Genomic DNA, 20,234 nt, shown 5'->3' with positions numbered 1-20,234 from the left:
CATTAATACCTGTTAATATATAGTTGCAAGCTAGAATCATAAATTTTATGATCATCATTTGAGTTAAACAAAGGAAGTGATTATGTAACAATGATAGCGATGAGGGCACACTTTAGTTCTTGCAGTGGAGACAATTCAAACAATTACTAGCATGATTGACAAAAGTTTGCTATATAATTGTAGAAATAAAATAGTATGGTTTGTCACAATATTTATATTTTCGGAAAACACGAGGCACGTAATTTTTCGTGTCAATATTATTTTTGTAGTTTCCTATACACAAGTAAACTACTATAATGTATTACCACATTTAATTTTATCAAAAATAAGAATTTATATAAAATAATGGTCAAACGTACATGCTATAAATTAAATGTTTGTGTCAAATACTAGCCGCGCAAATGCGCGGGTCACCCTGCTAGTTAATTCTTAATTTACATAACCAGGGGTATTACTGTAACTTCTCAACCCGCATAACCTGTCCGCTCGAGAGCACGATCCAGTCAGGCGGAGGCGGGCGTTGCACGATGGGGATCTCGGCGATGCAGGATGCAGCGATCGCGTCGGACCTCGCCGCGGTGCTCTCCGGGGATTGGCCTCGCCGCTGCTTTTTGGGGACTTCCCTGCACCTCTGCCCCCGTGCCCCGCTGCCCCGCTGCCGTCCGCCTGCCCTGGCCGCTGGAGAGCACGATCCGGTCCGCGGCCTCTGCCCCCTGCGGCCCTCCCGGCCGCCTCCTTATGAATCGCCGCTGACGCCTCCTTCCGGCGAGAGGCCGATCTGCCGCTTCCAGGTGAGAGGAGAGCAGCTCGAACTGTTTTTTTTTTGCTGGGTTGCGATTCGCAAACTCGTACGGACAAGTTGGTTGTGTATTGTGCACAGTTCTAAAATACATTTTTCTCTTTGGTCCAAGCCAAATCATGCAGTAGTAACTAACGGTACTACGATCTCATAAAATATCAGCCAACAAAATGTGCAGTTCTGCAAATCTCACTTGTTAGTCCCAGACTCCCAGTTCATAATCAAATCACAGTACTGCATGCTAATGCACTACTACTATAACCCGCAACATCATCACTTAAAACTTTTGGTGAAAGAACTGTTTGTTTTCAAGCATTTATTTTCTAACATGTTCCATCTCTTTCTGCACTAGTGTTGCATATCCTTGCATCATACAGTTAGCTAGTATGAATTTTTTTTGAGTGTATTTTTTTATTGTATTGAGTTCCACTTCTCAAGGAATTGGCTGAATTATACAATTTTCCTGTACTTGTGGAGTTTTGGTTGTACAGTTGTCGCAAGAGAAAGAGATTGCTCGTGAAGTCCTGTAATCAGATAATGCTGATAGCGAAGACAGGTGGTGAGATGGATGATGCCTTATCAGCACCTGCGCCTGGTGCGTACAAGGACTAGAATTTATAACAGTCCTGTCGTGCTACCTTGTTACTGCTTACCACCAGTCCACCAGTAAAAGGGTTCATAGTGTGTAACTGTACTAATCCTGGTGTTTGTGTATTTGCATGATTGTCTTACTTCTCTGGCCCAATTGTTTTGTGTATTTTCTGATTATTATAGTTGAGGCCATCTTGTGCTGACGGTGATTTTTTTTTTAGGTTTGTACAGCTTATCTCCATTTCCATTAGTTCGATATGTTTCTTGTGGCTTGAGCATAGCCGAGGTACATTTTTCCTTGGTTGAGAGATGAACCAGGCTTGAATTTTACAGCATGTAGGCAATAAACTGATGTGTTGTCTGCCCTACTTAATATTTTCAAAGGAGCTCCAGCAAACCCAGACTCCAGTGCACTACCACTACTATTTCTTTTCCCAAACTTAACTCATTGTTATCTTATGTGCTCTTGTTTATGTGCCTGCAAGGATCTTGTATCTGTGAAGGAATGCATAACGCAGTTCTTGGTCAGGCTGCCGATATGCCAATTCATCGTGCCGAGGAACCTGAATCTCCTAGCCATACCTCTGTCAGTCTCACAGGAAAAGAGAAGAACAGCCGTAAACACGACCGTATAGATTGGACAAGAGAAGAACAGCCGCAGACATGCTCCAAGTTGGTCTCAATCGAGCCAAGGAGGGTGTAGTCTGAACCGAAGCGTGCAATCGTCTGTGTGTAATCATCAATAAAATGTAAAACACTGATATGGTATCATATGTAATGCTGACGGTGGTGGGTTTTGTTAACCAGCTCGCTGGGTTCACAGGAACCTGTTCTGTGTCTTTGCAAAGAGATAATAAAAGACGATGTGATGGTTAATCTTGTTGTATTTTATTCTCCTGGACTCATGGTGCATCAACTACACTCGTATGTCTAATAGAACCATTGCTGAATCTTCTGTTTGGCCTTACTGCTGATACTCTATTATGAACTGAATCATTTGTAATTTCAGTCGTGTGTTTAAAATGAGTTCATCATTATTTGCTACTCCAACTGACTTGTGATTGACTCCTAATGGAGCAACTGGACAGAACACATTTCACATAAGATAAGCTATGAGCAAACTATATACAGTTTACTGCCGTACAATTCTCCATATTGAGTCAGGTTTTCAATCTATCTATCTTCAAAATGCTCCTAGACAAAATTCATCAAAAATACAATGACAAAAATTAAAGAATCTCCATAATCAACAGCTCTTTGAACTTCCTCAGCTTTGTTCAACATTCGATACAGAGGTCGGGAGCGATGCCTACTTTATCTAAAAAATTGAAACACCACCATGATTTACAATTGTTTAGCATAATTCAAATAGGACTGAGCCAGCATATGTCAGCTGATGACCATCTTGGAATGGCAACCCCAGAGTCGACAAACCTCGTGTTCAGTCCTTTCTAAGCTTGCCTCACGACTTCAGTATACTGCCCAAGGTCTGACAGCATCCCAACCTGAAACAAGTAAGGGCGAATCGTAAGAAGTGAGCGAGACTGCGTCGTTAGTGTCTGTAACTAGAACTTTCGGCATAGGCTACAGTTAACTTCTGGAGTAGAGATAATAAACACAATACACCTTAACTTTGCTGCTACTTATAAGGCTATGAATATATTTATATGGATGGCAGCAATAAAAGGTGAACAGACCTTGAACTGGCACATTGTTTCCATAGGCACCCGAAGTACTTGCAATGCGAGATTCCAAGGTAATTCTTTTGACAAAAATGTCCATTACCCATGGCATAATGCCCCCCAGATGAATCCTCAATCCTAAGCCAGAAGCTACTTCCAACTCTCTGATCGGTATGAATCGCCCACTAGAAAGAAGGAAAAGATACTACTACTCCAACCGTGCCCAGGTGAAAAGCAAAGCTACTACTAGCCCAATCCCTCCACTAACAATGGCAATTATTTTACATCCAAAATCATGCAGATCAAGCGGAGACGGGGAGGTGACGCCATGGTCATTGGAGAGGCCAGCGGAGACGGGGAGGTGACGCCATGGTCCACAGCGATGATCAGCCGGAGGCGGGGAAGATGGAGATGAAGGCGACGATGGCGAGCGGCTCAGGACGATTACTCGCGCTGGGAGGACCGGTGCGTAGAGGTGGCACAGATGCGCCGAATGGCCAATCTTGGTGGCGACAGCATGATGAAGTGTGGTGGCGACGGATTTGGCCGCGTCGGTGCCGGTGGGGGGAGAGAGTTTACACGATGTACAAAACCGACTGGAGAGAGAAAGACTGGTGGGGACATTTGACTTAGAATGACATGTCTAACCTTTTGATAAATAAAATAAATTAGTACTTTTCAGTACTTTCGAGTACTTTCTTTCAAGTACTTTCCAGTACTTTCTATTCTTCTACCGTCCGATTTCCTTGGATCAATGGTTCATAAATTTGCCAATCATAGTAAAACTTGTATAGTTATTTATTTATGCACCACGCTGCTAGGGTACATGCATGCGTAGTCTAATATGGAGTCTGCCCCACCACGTTGCCCGGCGGGCTGTAGTCGCATATGACTAGTCTGCCAATTCATCATATGTAATGATAATTTAGTACAAGAATTCAACTATTTGCTACTTCCACAAGAATTGCTCAAATGGCATCATCAAAATTTTATTGACCAAGGCTAGCCTGCCCAGCTGACCATAAACAAGTGTAAGAAGGAAAAGACTAGCCTTGCCTTAAACTTAGCCCCGTGCCAATTGCGGTCAACTGTCGTTCGATGCATTGTAAAGGCAAAAGAAAATCTAAGCAGGGTTGGATGATCCGCCTGCGCAGGAAGCAAACCCTGCTGGTTCCAAGGGAAGCATAATAGACCGTGTCGTTAATCTCACCCTTGCTAATTAATTGATAGGATTTGACTTTGCCTGTAAAAACAGCCTACTGCCTTTCCTCAAATCCCTCAACAAGAACATCTGCGCCTTTTTTTGTTTGCACAAACAAATGTTTTGATGAGTTGCTGGGCTCCAATAGATTGCAGATCATCACGCACTCCTCCATCACTGGATTGCTAGAAGAAAATGAAAAGGACGATCGCCTTTTCTCAAATCCCTCAATTTGAAAAAAGACGTTCGTTTTTTATGAGTCTTCTCTTCGGTTTACTGGCTAGTACCAAACAAAAATAAGGATGCTTCAACGCTGTATGTACATATGAATACGTGTGTGTGCTGCCTCCATGACTTGCTTAGCCAGGTCCTACTAAATCGAATATGTGCCGTGGAGTTGTGCAAACTGTGAAAAAAAAAATCTATTTATTGGCAAGTTGAGATGAATTAGCTTACCCAGGAGATTATCTGCTGATTTACCGTGTGTCACGGTAGTTTAATTAGTGCATTAATTCAACGGTGAGCATTCAGAGAGTTGCAACTTGTACCACAATGTCTCACGTGAGGCATCATCAAAATGTCATCAGGAGGCATCATCAAAATGCAATTACCGTGTAAACAAGTGTAAGAAGAAAAAGACAAGTTTGTGAATCCACATTTCTAAGTGTTAAAAAATTCTAAACTAAATTTTTACATGTAAATCTAGACATTTTATTTTGGTACACAAGTTTAAAAAAAAAACATTTTTCTGTGGCTCCTGTAAAAAGACAAATTTTGATGCTGTAACACGACTACGTACAGGATAATTTTTTTCTCTTTTTTGTACACAACACACAAAATGTTTTTTTCCCACGAAAACTTGTGAACGAACATAGGATGTCACGATGTATACCAAAAAATTTATATCAGATTTTTTAAACATTTTTTAAATTGTTTTTTTATTATTTTCTATAATGGGTGCATATGCACGCGTGTGCCAAAACGCCAAGTAGGCTTCCCTTAAAGTTGCCTTGTGCCAAGTAAGTTAAACTGTCGGCGCAGGAAAAAAGCAAAATAAAATTTAAGCGGCATTATCAAAATGTCATCACGAGGCATCTTCCAAATTTCTCAAGCTTGGAGTCGTTCTACTTGAGTCAAATAGACAAAGGAATATCTCAACGTACTGGGAAAAATCTGCTAGTCTAGAAATTCAACCCAATAAGTAAATTTGGGACCTCATTGTTAGGAAAAAGTAACCCGAGACGTAGTTACAAAAATCCAACATGTGTCGTGGAATTGAGCAAATGGCGAAAAGAAATATATGCTTTTATTAGCAGGATGAGAAACAGCATGTCGGGCAGCAGATTAGTATACAATTACATCATGTGTAATGATAGTTTAGTACACTTATTCAGCGGTTCCATGTGTTGAGCATTCAACTATTTGCTACTTGTATAAGAATGGCTCAAATGGCATCATCAAAATTTCATGACGAGGCATTGGCCTGCCCAGCTGAGGATAAATCCCGTTGGTACCTACCACGTGAGGAAACAAAATCTTGGACACAGATAGCTGCCTTTTCTCGTTTTCCGCCGCCAAGGGAAGCACAACAGAGCGTGTGATTAGTCGATCCCACCTTGCTAAGTAATTGATAGTATTTGTTCTTTTCTATGAAAACAGCCTATTCTGTGATTCGTGAACGCTCAGACTTCCTATCGCAGTTCCGCACACACTCATCGATCACTGGATCCTTAGAAGAAAATAAAAAGAAACGATTGGATTTTCTCAAATTACTCAATTTGAAAAATACGTTTCATTCTGACGAGTCTTCCCTTGTATCATGGACGGGCCCGGAAGGAACCAAAGAAAAATAAGCATGCTCCATCGCTGCATACATGCATGTACATATGAATATGTGTGTGTGCTTCCTAGTTGCTTGCTTAGCCAGGTCCTGTTACCTTCTAGGTAGCTATGCTTAGACTTATTATATTTGATTCAACTAGGAAAAAATATTATCTTGACGTAGTTGAAAAATCCGATCACTAACTGGAGACCTCATCGTTGGGAAAATATAACCGGAGACGTAGTTAAAAAATCTAACATATTTCGTGCATTTGTGCAAATGGTAGGAAAATAGTGTATTTATTGGTAGGTTGACACAAATTAGCTTACCTAGCAGATTACTCTGCCGATTCATCGTATGTCATGGTAGTTCAGTGCACTAATTCAAGAGCGAGCACTTTTTTCAACTGTTTGCTTGTTGTACAATAATGGCTCAAATGACTAGGCTTGGAGTTATTATACTTGATTCAGCTTGAAAAAAATATTATCTAGACATACCTACTAGGCGAATTCCAACAATTGATAAGTTCCACCCTAGCAGAAACTGGAGACCTCATGTTTGAGAAAATATAACAGGAGACATAGTTTAAAAAATCCAACATTTTTGGTGGAATGGTTGAAATGGTAGGAAAAATAGTGTATTTATTGACAGGTTGAGACGATCGTCTTTTCTCAAGAAGAAAAAGACTAGGCTTGCCTTAAACTTTGCCTCGTGCCAATTGCGGTCAACTGTCCGTCGGTGCAGGGAAAAGTAAAAAAGAAAATCTAAGCGGGGTTGGATGATCCGCCTTCCCAGCAACCAAACCCGGCCCGCTGGTCCCTACCTGCCCAGAATTCCTATTGCCTTTCCTGATCAAATCCCTCAACAAGAACATTTACGGCTTGTTTTGTTTGCACAAACAAATCGTTAGTTGTACGTTCATTTTGATGAGTTGATGGGCACCAATAGATTGCAGATCATCACGCACTCGTCGATCACTCGATTGCTAGAAGAAAATGAAAAAGATGACCGCCTTTTCTCAAATCCTTCAATTTGCAAAGGACGTTCATTTTTTATGAGTCTTATCTTCAGTTTACTGGCTAGTACCAAACAAAAAACAAGCAGATGTGTCTGCTGCCTCCGTGGCTTGCTTAGCCAGGTCCTACTAAATCCAATATGTGCTGTGGAGTTGTGCAAACTGCGAAAAACTGTATTTACTAGCAAGTTGAGACGAATTAGCTTACCCAGTAGATTACTCTGCCGATTTGCCGTGTGTCATGGTAGTTTAATTACTGCGCTAATTCAACTATGAGCATTCAATTGGTTACAACTTCTACAACAATGTCTCAGGTGGCATCGTCAAAATGTCATCACGAGGCATCACTACTAGAAAAAGGCTTACCGCCGGCGACCCGGAAAGGCTTACCGCCGGCGCATTCGCATTCGCCGGCGATCACCTCGCCGGTGGTAATCCCGTCCCGCCGGCACACTGCAACCCGCCGGGGGTAACCCAGAATACCGCCGCCGCCTTATCCCAAACCGCCGGGGGTAATATTTACCACCGGCGCTTTCCAATCCGCCAGGGGTAACCCAGTTTACCACCGGCGTTTTACCAATGCGCCAGGGGTATCTCATCTTACCCCTGGCACATAGGCCCAGTTCGCCAGCGGTAATACTTTTAGGATTTAAAAAAAAAATCACATGGGCTCCATCCCATACATTTCCCACGTGATACTCCAGAACTTCTCACATTGTTCTGATTCCAAAACATGTCTAGGAGCAGTGTATATTTGATTTTACAAGCACCGTATAATCACACGCAAGTGGCTACATAATGAAAATCAAAATAACACAAAATCTATCACAGAAAATGAAGACTGGTTAATGATGTCGTCTGCACTTGGAGATCCTATGACCATGACTGCAGAAGACAAGATTTATTGCAGTAGTAAGTACATATGACTTGAGAAGTTATTGCTGTAGAAATATATTACTGATTAGAGTAGTATAGTTTCTCTTTGAAATATAGAGTAGTATAGTATCATTGTAACAATTATATCTTGTGAATATATCATGCAAGACTAGGACAGTACTGGTTAATGATGTTCATGTGAAGGATCAAATTTGCAAGAGAATAAGAACCAGGACATGCTGAACTGAATCAATAATTAAGAAAGCTTTGAGTCTACAGATTTACTTTCACAAGTACATCAAGCTAGATATAATGAAGTACATGGATTGTTTTTGCACAATACCACATGTTTTGCCGTAATGAACATGTTATATAATATAGCATTTCAGTCTAGTTTCCAGTATAGACTATGAATGGATATCATACTTTGTGCAATCTTCAGGACAAAATTAACACAAAACCATGTATATAATATATGAAGAACACACATACAATGTTATATTAGAGAGAAAGGATTCACCTTTCTTCACAGGTTTGTACATACACATACAAAGTGATGGATACAACTGCAGGCTGCAAAATCCATCATCTAGCCCTCGCCTTGATCTCCTTGCACAGAATGTAAATGAGGCAGATGAGGAACCAAGTGAGCTGGAATCAGTTTGTATGTGCGCACATAAATTGATTGGTTATGCTTAACGTGGAAAAGAGACGGAATGGTAAGCAATTTGAGAAGTTAAATGACGATCGGGCAGACGAGAAGCCAAGTAAACATGGTAGTTTCAGTATAACTGGACAGTTTGTTGGTAGTCACGGAATGTAGGAGCACTAAAAGATATAATTCCCACGCATACTAAGGAGTAAGGGCAGGTAAATGTCTTTTGGAGTATTTTTGAAAGTAAACCAATAAGATAGCAAGCAGCAGCTCCAACTAGAAATGGGTATACTAAATGGCTGTTCAATCTTCAGTGACGGTATGGGAAGGCATTTCCCTACGCATATCATGTGAAAAAATCAACAAATAAACATCACAGTGATGTACCGTTCTATCACCGAAAACAAATGCACGTTCTACACTAGCAGAGAGTTCTGGCATCCATGCAGAGGCATCAGAACTGAGAAGTGTGCGCTTATATCAGTTAATTTCCCACCAACTCTCAACTTCCATTGCTAACCATGATCAATACAACATAGTATATTGTTCACGGGGATACATCATGCTAGAACGGAAAGAGGCACTAATGTAATTCACTCGTTCATAGGAAGTCGTATACCAGCAAGATCAGCGCGCATACTGGGTGAGAAAGTACTGTACACTAAGCATGGGGCACTTCGAACGGATGCTCGTGCGCCGATATAACATACTTACAGTTGGAATTCTATTTTCATTCCCCACAGCAACAGGGAGATACTATACAAGGGATGGTTTACCTTGACGCGCCGGCGAAGGTATGATGGCGACCGCCGCGGGGATGGACGAGGTGCCCTTCATCTCGGCGCCGGCCCGCACCCTCCGCGCCAGCACGCCGTCGCAGAGCCTCCTGCGTCTCCGAGCGTACCCTGTGCACAGATGAGCCTTGCTGCATCAGGCGCCGGGATCCGCGCGGCGTAGGCCAGAAGCGCTCGAAGTGGGATGGATCTTGTCGCCGTGCACGAATCCGATCGAGCAAAGAGGCTCACCGAGGATCGACAACACGAATCGGCCTCCGCGATCTCTTCCATCACCTCGTCGTCATCCGCCGCCACTGTCGGTGGGGCCGCGGCGGGGGAGTCTTATAGAGGCGTCCGATCGGCAGATCCCCGGGGCTCGGCCGCCGCGGGGTGGTCCATCGCACCAGACGGTCAAAACCCTAGCGGCGCCAGCCTAGGCGAGCATCCGGGCCCCGAATCGCGAGTCGAGATTTCGAGGGAATTCGCGGAGGGGGCGGCGCCGGGGCGGTCTATCGTGCTGTCAGATGCGAATCTGGAGAGTCCTGATGGCCACTGAACCCCGCGACGCGGTGGCGGCGGCGTTACAGCGGGGAATCGGACGGTGTTGGCTCGATCGGCGCGGGGGTTCGCAGGGCTGTGTATACGGCGCGGCTGTGTCGGCGGCGGCGGCTGGAGGGTGCGGAGGAGGAGCGGGGCGAGCAGATGAGGAATGGAGGTGGAGGGCGCAGGGGTTGAGGGAAAAAGGAAAGGGAGAGCGAACTGCACAGGGAGAAGGCCGCCGCGCCGCACAGGGAGAGAGGGAGGAAGCGCATGTGAGAGAAAGGGGATCGCGAGGAGACGAGCGTGTGTGGGGTTGTGTACTTGTGTTCGGTGCGGATGCCAAAACGGTGAAATACCCCCGGCGAAAATGGAACTGGGACGCCGGCGGTAATTTCAGCCCAAATGGCACACAGCAGCCCACTTTATCCCTGGTAGGTGCAAACCGGTTTCGCCGGCGGTAGTTAATTTACCCCCGGCATCTTCGAGACAAACTGGCCGGCGGTAAGAGGAGGTCCATCCAGTTGCTCTTAGCCCACCTTACCCCTGGCTGTTCCAATTCCGATTCGCCGGCGGTAAGTGCCCTATCCCCGGCGACCTGAAACCAACTCGCCGGCGGTAACGTGAGGCGACCCTGGAAGGCCTTACCGCCGGCATCTTGGAATCGTACTCGCCGGCGGTAAGGAGTGCGGCTATAAGCCTTTTTCTAGTAGTGCATCATGAAAATGTCATATCATTACCGTGTGTAAGAAGAAAACGAAAAGCTAAAAGTTGCACTTTACACTACAGATGACTTGACTTCCCTTAAACTTGTCTTCTGCCAATTAAGTTAAACTGTTCGGCGCAGGAAAAAAGCAATATAAAATAAAAGCTTCCTGCGTTGCTTGCTTAGCCAGGTCCTGTTATCTTCTAGGTAGCTATGCTTAGACTTATTATACTTGATTCAACTTGGAAACAAATATTATCTGGACGTACTTAAAAAATCCGATCACTTGGAGACCTCATCGTTGGGAAAATGTAACCGGAGACGTAGTTAATTTTTTTAACATATTTGGTGGAGTTGTGCAAATGGTAGGAAAAACCGTGTATTTATTGGTAGGTTGAAACAAATTAGCTTACCTAGCAGATTACTCTGCCGATTCACCGTATGTCATGGTAGTTCAGTGCACCGATTCAAGAGCGAGCACTTTTTTCAACTGTTTGCTTGTTGTACAATAATGGCTCAAATGACTAGGCTTGGAGCTATTATACTTGATTCAACTTGAAAAAAAATATTATCTAGACATACCTACTAAGCAAATTCCAAGAGTTGAAAAGTTCCACCCTAGCAGAAACTGGAGACCTCATCTTTGTGAAAATATAACAGGAGATGTAGTTAAAAAATCCAATATTTTTTGTGGAATGGTTGAAATGGTAGGAAAAATAGTGTATTTATTGACAGGTTGAGACGATCGTCTTTTCTCAAATTTAAAAAGACGATTTGTTCTGATGAGTCTTCCCTAGTATCATGGATGGGCTCGGCAGGGACCAAAGAAAAACAAGGGTGCAAACATATGGATACGTGCGTAGGTTTGATTGTGCACACTGTAAAAAAATGTATTTTTTTTTCAAAAGTTTGCTAATTATATAACAATAGCTCAAGTGGGATGTTGTCATCACCAGGCATAAATGTTATCACCCTGAGCTCGAAGATCAGGTAGAGTCGGCGGAAGAAGAGAGAGGGGAAGAGCCCATATTGTACTTGGGGAAGAAGATGCATTTGGTTTAATATTTGATTTTAGTTATTTTTTGTTTTGTTCATAAGACAAGTTAGTAATGTACTCTTTCAGCTGTTATATCGATCTACCTTTTTGCTGGGTTTCCTCCATGCCAACTAAGTTAGAAATCCATCCGTGTCCAGTCTCAGATGCAATCACAATAGCAAGTTGAAATACAAACAAGTACAAACCAAGCCACAAGTTATAGGGAAAATACAAAAAACAATCAAATCCCAAAACCATAGAAGAGTGAAAGGGACGAGGGATTCAACCCGCTGAACACGTCACCAGTTGACCGAGAATTTAGTGAATTCACGGTCAGTCGATCAGCAGGAGTGTCCCTTAGTTATTTATTTGTGCGGCACACCGCTAGCGTACATGCATGTGTATCACATGCATGCTATGTATGTAGCCTAATATGGAGTCTGCCCCACCACATTACCCGGCGGGCTGTAGTCACATATGATATACACGCCAGCGTTGCCATCACAGACGACACCTTGGCAGCCTATGGCCTTTGTGTCCCTCCACACCACCTGCTTGTATGCATCACACGACTGCCCGGAAGGCGCGGAGCAGGTGTTTGTGGCGTGGTCGTAGTACTGCTTCTGCGACACCCACAAATTCACGGCATCCAACATATTCCATTCGGAACCGGTGCCCACGAAGACGTTCTCTCCGTATGGGTGGCCCAGTGGAGAGAATATAGGAAGGCAGTCGGCGCTGCGTTTCTGCGCGAACGCATCCGCGTACGTCGCCACCGTGTCATCCCACGTCAGCGGTGGCACGCCGACGTTGGCGCGCACCGTGTTGTGGGCGTCCAGGATTTCCTGCACCATGTCCTGGGCGGTGACGATCATGGCGGACGCGAGAGCTAAGAGCAGCACTGCAGCTAGCTGCTTTGGTGAGTACTGCATCTGCGCCATGCCTTGCTACAAACTTAAGGAAATAAGTATGTGTATGTCTGTGTGAGGTGATGAGATAGGTTGCCAGGTGAGTTGTGTATTTATACTAGTGCACAAGCTAGCTTGACGGGTAGCTTCTATAAGAAGCTAAACTTCGAGTCATTATACTTGAGTCAAATAGAAAAAAGAATATCTCAACATACTAGGCAAAATCCAATAGTCCAAAACTTCAACCCAATAAGTAATTAGGAACCTCATCGTAAGGAAGAAGTAACCAGAGACATAGTTACAAAAATCCAACATGCACCGTGGAATTGTGCACACCGTGAAAAGAAATATACTCTATGCTTTTATTGGCAAGATGAGAATTAGCTTTGGGGAAAGCAGCTTAATTTGCCGATTTATCATATGTAATGATAATTTTAAAAGCATTCAATACTTGCTACTTCCACAAGAATTTCTCAAATGGCATCATCAATATTTCATGACGAGGCTGGCCTGCCCATCTGACCATAAACAAGTGTAAGCAGAAAAAGACTAGGCTTGCCTTAAACTTCGCCCCGTGCCAATTGTGGTCAACTCTCCGTCGGTGCGGGGAAAAGTCAAAAGAAAATCTAAGAGGGGTTGGATGATCCGCCTTCGCAGCAACCAAACCCGGCCCGCTGGTCCCTACCTGCGCAGAATTCCTATTGCCTTTCCTCAAATCCCTCAACAATAACATTTGCGGCTTGTTTTGTTTGCACAAACAAATCATTAGTGATACCTTCATTTTGATGAGTTGATGGGCACCAATAGATCGCAGATCATCACACACTCGTCGATCACTGGATCGCTAGAAGAAAATGAAAAAGACGATCGCCTTTTCTCAAATCCCTCAATTTTAAAAGACGAGTCTTCTCTTCAGCTTACTGGCTAGTACCAAACAAAAAAAAGGATGCTTCAACGCTGCATGTACATATGAATACGCTGGATGTACATATCAATACGTGTGTGTCCTACTAAATCCAATATGTGCCGTGGAGTTGTGCAAACTGCGAAAAAATGTATTTATTAGCAAGTGGAGACGAATTAGCTTACCAAGCAGATTACTCTGCTGGTTTACCGTGTGTCACTGTAGTTTAATTAGTCCACTAATTCAACTGTAAGCGTTCAACTGGTTACAACTTGTACAACAATGTATCAGGTGGCATCATCAAAATGCCATCACGAGGCATCATGAAAATATCATTACCGTGTGTAAGAAGAAAGAGACAAGCTAAAAGTTGTACTTTACACTACACATGACTTGGCTTCCCTTAAACTTATCTTGTTCCAAGGTAATTCTTTTGACAAAAATGTCCATTACCCATGGCATAATGCCCCCCAGATGAATCCTCAATCCTAAGCCAGAAGCTACTTCCAACTCTCTGATCGGTATGAATCGCCCACTAGAAAGAAGGAAAAGACTACTACTCCAACCGTGCCCAGGTGAAAAGCAAAGCTACTACTAGCCCAATCCCTCCACTAACAATGGCAATTATTTTACATCCAAAATCATGCAGATCAAGCGGAGACGGGGAGGTGACACCATGGTCATTGGAGAGGCCGGCGGAGACGGGGAGGTGACGCCATGGTCCACGGCGATGATCAGCCGGAGGCGGGGAAGATGGAGATGAAGGCGACGATGGCGAGCGGCTCAGGACGATTACTCGCGCTGGGAGGACCGGTGCGTAGAGGTGGCACAGATGCGCCGAATGGCCAATCTTGGTGGCGACAGCATGATGAAGTGTGGTGGCGACGGATTTGGCCGCGTCGGTGCCGGTGGGGGGAGAGAGTTTACACGATGTACAAAACCGACTGGAGAGAGAAAGACTGGTGGGGACATTTGACTTAGAATGACATGTCTAACCTTTTGATAAATAAAATAAATTAGTACTTTTCAGTACTTTCGAGTACTTTCTTTCAAGTACTTTCCAGTACTTTCTATTCTTCTACCGTCCGATTTCCTTGGATCAATGGTTCATAAATTCGCCAATCATAGTAAAACTTGTATAGTTATTTATTTATGCACCACGCTGCTAGGGTACATGCATGCGTAGTCTAATATGGAGTCTGCCCCACCACGTTGCCCGGCGGGCTGTAGTCGCATATGACTAGTCTGCCAATTCATCATATGTAATGATAATTTAGTACAAGAATTCAACTATTTGCTACTTCCACAAGAATTGCTCAAATGGCATCATCAAAATTTTATTGACCAAGGCTAGCCTGCCCAGCTGACCATAAACAAGTGTAAGAAGGAAAAGACTAGCCTTGCCTTAAACTTAGCCCCGTGCCAATTGCGGTCAACTGTCGTTCGATGCATTGTAAAGGCAAAAGAAAATCTAAGCAGGGTTGGATGATCCGCCTGCGCAGGAAGCAAACCCTGCTGGTTCCAAGGGAAGCATAATAGACCGTGTCGTTAATCTCACCCTTGCTAATTAATTGATAGGATTTGACTTTGCCCGTAAAAACAGCCTACTGCCTTTCCTCAAATCCCTCAACAAGAACATCTGCGCCTTTTTTTGTTTGCACAAACAAATGTTTTGATGAGTTGCTGGGCTCCAATAGATTGCAGATCATCACGCACTCCTCCATCACTGGATTGCTAGAAGAAAATGAAAAGGACGATCGCCTTTTCTCAAATCCCTCAATTTGAAAAAAGACGTTCGTTTTTTATGAGTCTTCTCTTCGGTTTACTGGCTAGTACCAAACAAAAATAAGGATGCTTCAACGCTGTATGTACATATGAATACGTGTGTGTGCTGCCTCCATGACTTGCTTAGCCAGGTCCTACTAAATCGAATATGTGCCGTGGAGTTGTGCAAACTGTGAAAAAAAAATCTATTTATTGGCAAGTTGAGATGAATTAGCTTACCCAGGAGATTATCTGCTGATTTACCGTGTGTCACGGTAGTTTAATTAGTGCATTAATTCAACGGTGAGCATTCAGAGAGTTGCAACTTGTACCACAATGTCTCACGTGAGGCATCATCAAAATGTCATCAGGAGGCATCATCAAAATGCAATTACCGTGTAAACAAGTGTAAGAAGAAAAAGACAAGTTTGTGAATCCACATTTCTAAGTGTTAAAAAATTCTAAACTAAATTTTTACATGTAAATCTAGACATTTTATTTTGGTACACAAGTTTAAAAAAAAAACATTTTTCTGTGGCTCCTGTAAAAAGACAAATTTTGATGCTGTAACACGACTACGTACAGGATAATTTTTTTCTCTTTTTTGTACACAACACACAAAATGTTTTTTTCCACGAAAACTTGTGAACGAACATAGGATGTCACGATGTATACCAAAAAATTTATATCAGATTTTTTAAACATTTTTTAAATTGTTTTTTTATTATTTTCTATAATGGGTGCATATGCACGCGTGTGCCAAAACGCCAAGTAGGCTTCCCTTAAAGTTGCCTTGTGCCAAGTAAGTTAAACTGTCGGCGCAGGAAAAAAGCAAAATAAAATTTAAGCGGCATTATCAAAATGTCATCACGAGGCATCTTCCAAATTTCTCAAGCTTGGAGTCGTTCTACTTGAGTCAAATAGACAAAGGAATATCTCAACGTACTGGGAAAAATCTGCTAGTCTAGAAATTCAACCCAATAAGTAAATTTGGGACCTCATTGTTAGGAAAAAGTAACCCGAGACGTAGTTACAAAAATCCAACATGTGTCGTGGAATTGAGCAAATGGCGAAAAGAAATATATGCTTTTATTAGCAGGATGAGAAACAGCATGTCGGGCAGCAGATTAGTATACAATTACATCATGTGTAATGATAGTTTAGTACACTTATTCAGCGGTTCCATGTGTTGAGCATTCAACTATTTGCTACTTGTATAAGAATGGCTCAAATGGCATCATCAAAATTTCATGACGAGGCATTGGCCTGCCCAGCTGAGGATAAATCCCGTTGGTACCTACCACGTGAGGAAACAAAATCTTGGACACAGATAGCTGCCTTTTCTCGTTTTCCACCGCCAAGGGAAGCACAACAGAGCGTGTGATTAGTCGATCCCACCTTGCTAAGTAATTGATAGTATTTGTTCTTTTCTATGAAAACAGCCTATTCTGTGATTCGTGAACGCTCAGACTTCCTATCGCAGTTCCGCACACACTCATCGATCACTGGATCCTTAGAAGAAAATAAAAAGAAACGATTGGATTTTCTCAAATTACTCAATTTGAAAAATACGTTTCATTCTGACGAGTCTTCCCTTGTATCATGGACGGGCCCGGAAGGAACCAAAGAAAAATAAGCATGCTCCATCGCTGCATACATGCATGTACATATGAATATGTGTGTGTGCTTCCTAGTTGCTTGCTTAGCCAGGTCCTGTTACCTTCTAGGTAGCTATGCTTAGACTTATTATATTTGATTCAACTAGGAAAAAATATTATCTTGACGTAGTTGAAAAATCCGATCACTAACTGGAGACCTCATCGTTGGGAAAATATAACCGGAGACGTAGTTAAAAAATCTAACATATTTCGTGCATTTGTGCAAATGGTAGGAAAATAGTGTATTTATTGGTAGGTTGACACAAATTAGCTTACCTAGCAGATTACTCTGCCGATTCATCGTATGTCATGGTAGTTCAGTGCACTAATTCAAGAGCGAGCACTTTTTTCAACTGTTTGCTTGTTGTACAATAATGGCTCAAATGACTAGGCTTGGAGTTATTATACTTGATTCAGCTTGAAAAAAATATTATCTAGACATACCTACTAGGCGAATTCCAACAATTGATAAGTTCCACCCTAGCAGAAACTGGAGACCTCATCTTTGAGAAAATATAACAGGAGACATAGTTTAAAAAATCCAACATTTTTGGTGGAATGGTTGAAATGGTAGGAAAAATAGTGTATTTATTGACAGGTTGAGACGATCGTCTTTTCTCAAGAACAAAAAGACTAGGCTTGCCTTAAACTTTGCCTCGTGCCAATTGCGGTCAACTGTCCGTCGGTGCAGGGAAAAGTAAAAAAGAAAATCTAAGCGGGGTTGGATGATCCGCCTTCCCAGCAACCAAACCCGGCCCGCTGGTCCCTACCTGCCCAGAATTCCTATTGCCTTTCCTGATCAAATCCCTCAACAAGAACATTTACGGCTTGTTTTGTTTGCACAAACAAATCGTTAGTTGTACGTTCATTTTGATGAGTTGATGGGCACCAATAGATTGCAGATCATCACGCACTCGTCGATCACTCGATTGCTAGAAGAAAATGAAAAAGATGACCGCCTTTTCTCAAATCCTTCAATTTGCAAAGGACGTTCATTTTTTATGAGTCTTATCTTCAGTTTACTGGCTAGTACCAAACAAAAAACAAGCAGATGTGTCTGCTGCCTCCGTGGCTTGCTTAGCCAGGTCCTACTAAATCCAATATGTGCTGTGGAGTTGTGCAAACTGCGAAAAACTGTATTTACTAGCAAGTTGAGACGAATTAGCTTACCCAGTAGATTACTCTGCCGATTTGCCGTGTGTCATGGTAGTTTAATTACTGCGCTAATTCAACTATGAGCATTCAATTGGTTACAACTTCTACAACAATGTCTCAGGTGGCATCGTCAAAATGTCATCACGAGGCATCACTACTAGAAAAAGGCTTACCGCCGGCGACCCGGAAAGGCTTACCGCCGGCGCATTCGCATTCGCCGGCGATCACCTCGCCGGTGGTAATGCCTTACCGCCGGCACATTGCAAACCGCCGGGGGTAACCCAGAATACCGCCGGCGCATTATCCCAAACCGCCGGGGGTAATATTTACCACCGGCGCTTTCCAATCCGCCAGGGGTAATCCAGTTTACCAACGGCGTTTTACCAATGCGCCAGGGGTATCTCATCTTACCCCTGGCACATAGGCCCAGTTCGCCAGCGGTAATACTTTTAGGATTTAAAAAAAAAATCACATGGGCTCCATCCCATACATTTCCCACGTGATACTCCAGAACTTCTCACATTGTTCTGATTCCAAAACATGTCTAGGAGCAGTGTATATTTGATTTTACAAGCACCGTATAATCACACGCAAGTGGCTACATAATGAAAATCAAAATAACACAAAATCTATCACAGAAAATGAAGACTGGTTAATGATGTCGTCTGCACTTGGAGATCCTATGACCATGACTGCAGAAGACAAGATTTATTGCAGTAGTAAGTACATATGACTTGAGAAGTTATTGCTGTAGAAATATATTACTGATTAGAGTAGTATAGTTTCTCTTTGAAATATAGAGTAGTATAGTATCATTGTAACAATTATATCTTGTGAATATATCATGCAAGACTAGGACAGTACTGGTTAATGATGTTCATGTGAAGGATCAAATTTGCAAGAGAATAAGAACCAGGACATGCTGAACTGAATCAATAATTAAGAAAGCTTTGAGTCTACAGATTTACTTTCACAAGTACATCAAGCTAGATATAATGAAGTACATGGATTGTTTTTGCACAATACCACATGTTTTGCCGTAATGAACATGTTATATAATATAGCATTTCAGTCTAGTTTCCAGTATAGACTATGAATGGATATCATACTTTGTGCAATCTTCAGGACAAAATTAACACAAAACCATGTATATAATATATGAAGAACACACATACAATGTTATATTAGAGAGAAAGGATTCACCTTTCTTCACAGGTTTGTACATACACATACAAAGTGATGGATACAACTGCAGGCTGCAAAATCCATCATCTAGCCCTCGCCTTGATCTCCTTGCACAGAATGTAAATGAGGCAGATGAGGAACCAAGTGAGCTGGAATCAGTTTGTATGTGCGCACATAAATTGATTGGTTATGCTTAACGTGGAAAAGAGACGGAATGGTAAGCAATTTGAGAAGTTAAATGACGATCGGGCAGACGAGAAGCCAAGTAAACATGGTAGTTTCAGTATAACTGGACAGTTTGTTGGTAGTCACGGAATGTAGGAGCACTAAAAGATATAATTCCCACGCATACTAAGGAGTAAGGGCAGGTAAATGTCTTTTGGAGTATTTTTGAAAGTAAACCAATAAGATAGCAAGCAGCAGCTCCAACTAGAAATGGGTATACTAAATGGCTGTTCAATCTTCAGTGACGGTATGGGAAGGCATTTCCCTACGCATATCATGTGAAAAAATCAACAAATAAACATCACAGTGATGTACCGTTCTATCACCGAAAACAAATGCACGTTCTACACTAGCAGAGAGTTCTGGCATCCATGCAGAGGCATCAGAACTGAGAAGTGTGCGCTTATATCAGTTAATTTCCCACCAACTCTCAACTTCCATTGCTAACCATGATCAATACAACATAGTATATTGTTCACGGGGATACATCATGCTAGAACGGAAAGAGGCACTAATGTAATTCACTCGTTCATAGGAAGTCGTATACCAGCAAGATCAGCGCGCATACTGGGTGAGAAAGTACTGTACACTAAGCATGGGGCACTTCGAACGGATGCTCGTGCGCCGATATAACATACTTACAGTTGGAATTCTATTTTCATTCCCCACAGCAACAGGGAGATACTATACAAGGGATGGTTTACCTTGACGCGCCGGCGAAGGTATGATGGCGACCGCC

General features: G+C 42.7%; 2 protein-coding genes and 2 long non-coding RNA genes across 7 annotated transcripts; 1 reads left to right on the top strand and 3 right to left on the bottom strand.

The window, feature by feature from the left end:
• The first annotated feature begins 462 nt into the window (after positions 1–462).
• LOC127341582 (uncharacterized) lies at positions 463–2,343 on the top strand. 4 transcript variants are annotated; one of them, XM_051367447.2, is made up of 4 exons: positions 463–791; positions 1,277–1,394; positions 1,612–1,676; positions 1,876–2,343. In XM_051367447.2, exons 1-4 carry the CDS (start codon positions 528–530, stop codon positions 2,023–2,025), a joined length of 597 nt encoding a protein of 198 aa, XP_051223407.1. In that variant the 5' UTR covers positions 463–527; the 3' UTR covers positions 2,026–2,343. The 4 variants fall into 4 exon arrangements, 1 of the variants encoding a protein (XP_051223407.1); XR_007875644.2 differs by having other exon boundaries at positions 464–791; positions 1,291–1,676; XR_011751307.1 differs by lacking the exon at positions 1,277–1,394 and having other exon boundaries at positions 1,612–2,343.
• A 5,451-nt stretch (positions 2,344–7,794) lies between these two features.
• Positions 7,795–8,597, bottom strand: LOC127341574 (uncharacterized). Its single transcript, XR_007875642.2, has 2 exons — positions 8,507–8,597; positions 7,795–7,995 (listed from the first exon to the last, which is right to left on the bottom strand). It is a non-coding gene; the product is annotated as an uncharacterized lncRNA (long non-coding RNA).
• A 3,262-nt stretch (positions 8,598–11,859) lies between these two features.
• Positions 11,860–12,696, bottom strand: LOC127341552 (pathogenesis-related protein 1-like). Its single transcript, XM_051367417.1, has one exon. The coding sequence runs from the start codon at positions 12,635–12,637 to the stop codon at positions 12,125–12,127; it is 513 nt and encodes a 170-aa protein (XP_051223377.1). The 5' UTR covers positions 12,638–12,696; the 3' UTR covers positions 11,860–12,124.
• Positions 12,697–18,576: 5,880 nt separating this feature from the next.
• Positions 18,577–19,388, bottom strand: LOC127341559 (uncharacterized). Its single transcript, XR_007875637.1, has 2 exons — positions 19,289–19,388; positions 18,577–18,777 (listed from the first exon to the last, which is right to left on the bottom strand). It is a non-coding gene; the product is annotated as an uncharacterized lncRNA (long non-coding RNA).
• Positions 19,389–20,234: the final 846 nt, after the last annotated feature.

This window comes from Lolium perenne, chromosome 1 (genome assembly GCF_019359855.2).
Source record: "Lolium perenne isolate Kyuss_39 chromosome 1, Kyuss_2.0, whole genome shotgun sequence".
Classification (NCBI taxonomy): Eukaryota; Viridiplantae; Streptophyta; class Magnoliopsida; order Poales; family Poaceae; genus Lolium; species Lolium perenne.
Note: the sequence above shows the minus strand (reverse complement) of the source record. Positions and strands in the feature narration are given on the sequence as shown.

Excerpts from the sequence above, each read along its gene's own strand:
- LOC127341582 (XM_051367447.2), top strand. The coding sequence starts at position 528 with ATGGGGATCTCGGCGATGCAGGATGCAGCGATCGCGTCGGACCTCGCC. Across the intron at positions 792-1,276 it reads GGCCGATCTGCCGCTTCCAG|TTTTGGTTGTACAGTTGTCG; the intron begins GTGAGAGGAGAG and ends GTACTTGTGGAG. Across the intron at positions 1,395-1,611 it reads CTTATCAGCACCTGCGCCTG|GTTTGTACAGCTTATCTCCA; the intron begins GTGCGTACAAGG and ends TTTTTTTTTTAG.
- LOC127341552 (XM_051367417.1), bottom strand. The coding sequence starts at position 12,637 with ATGGCGCAGATGCAGTACTCACCAAAGCAGCTAGCTGCAGTGCTGCTC.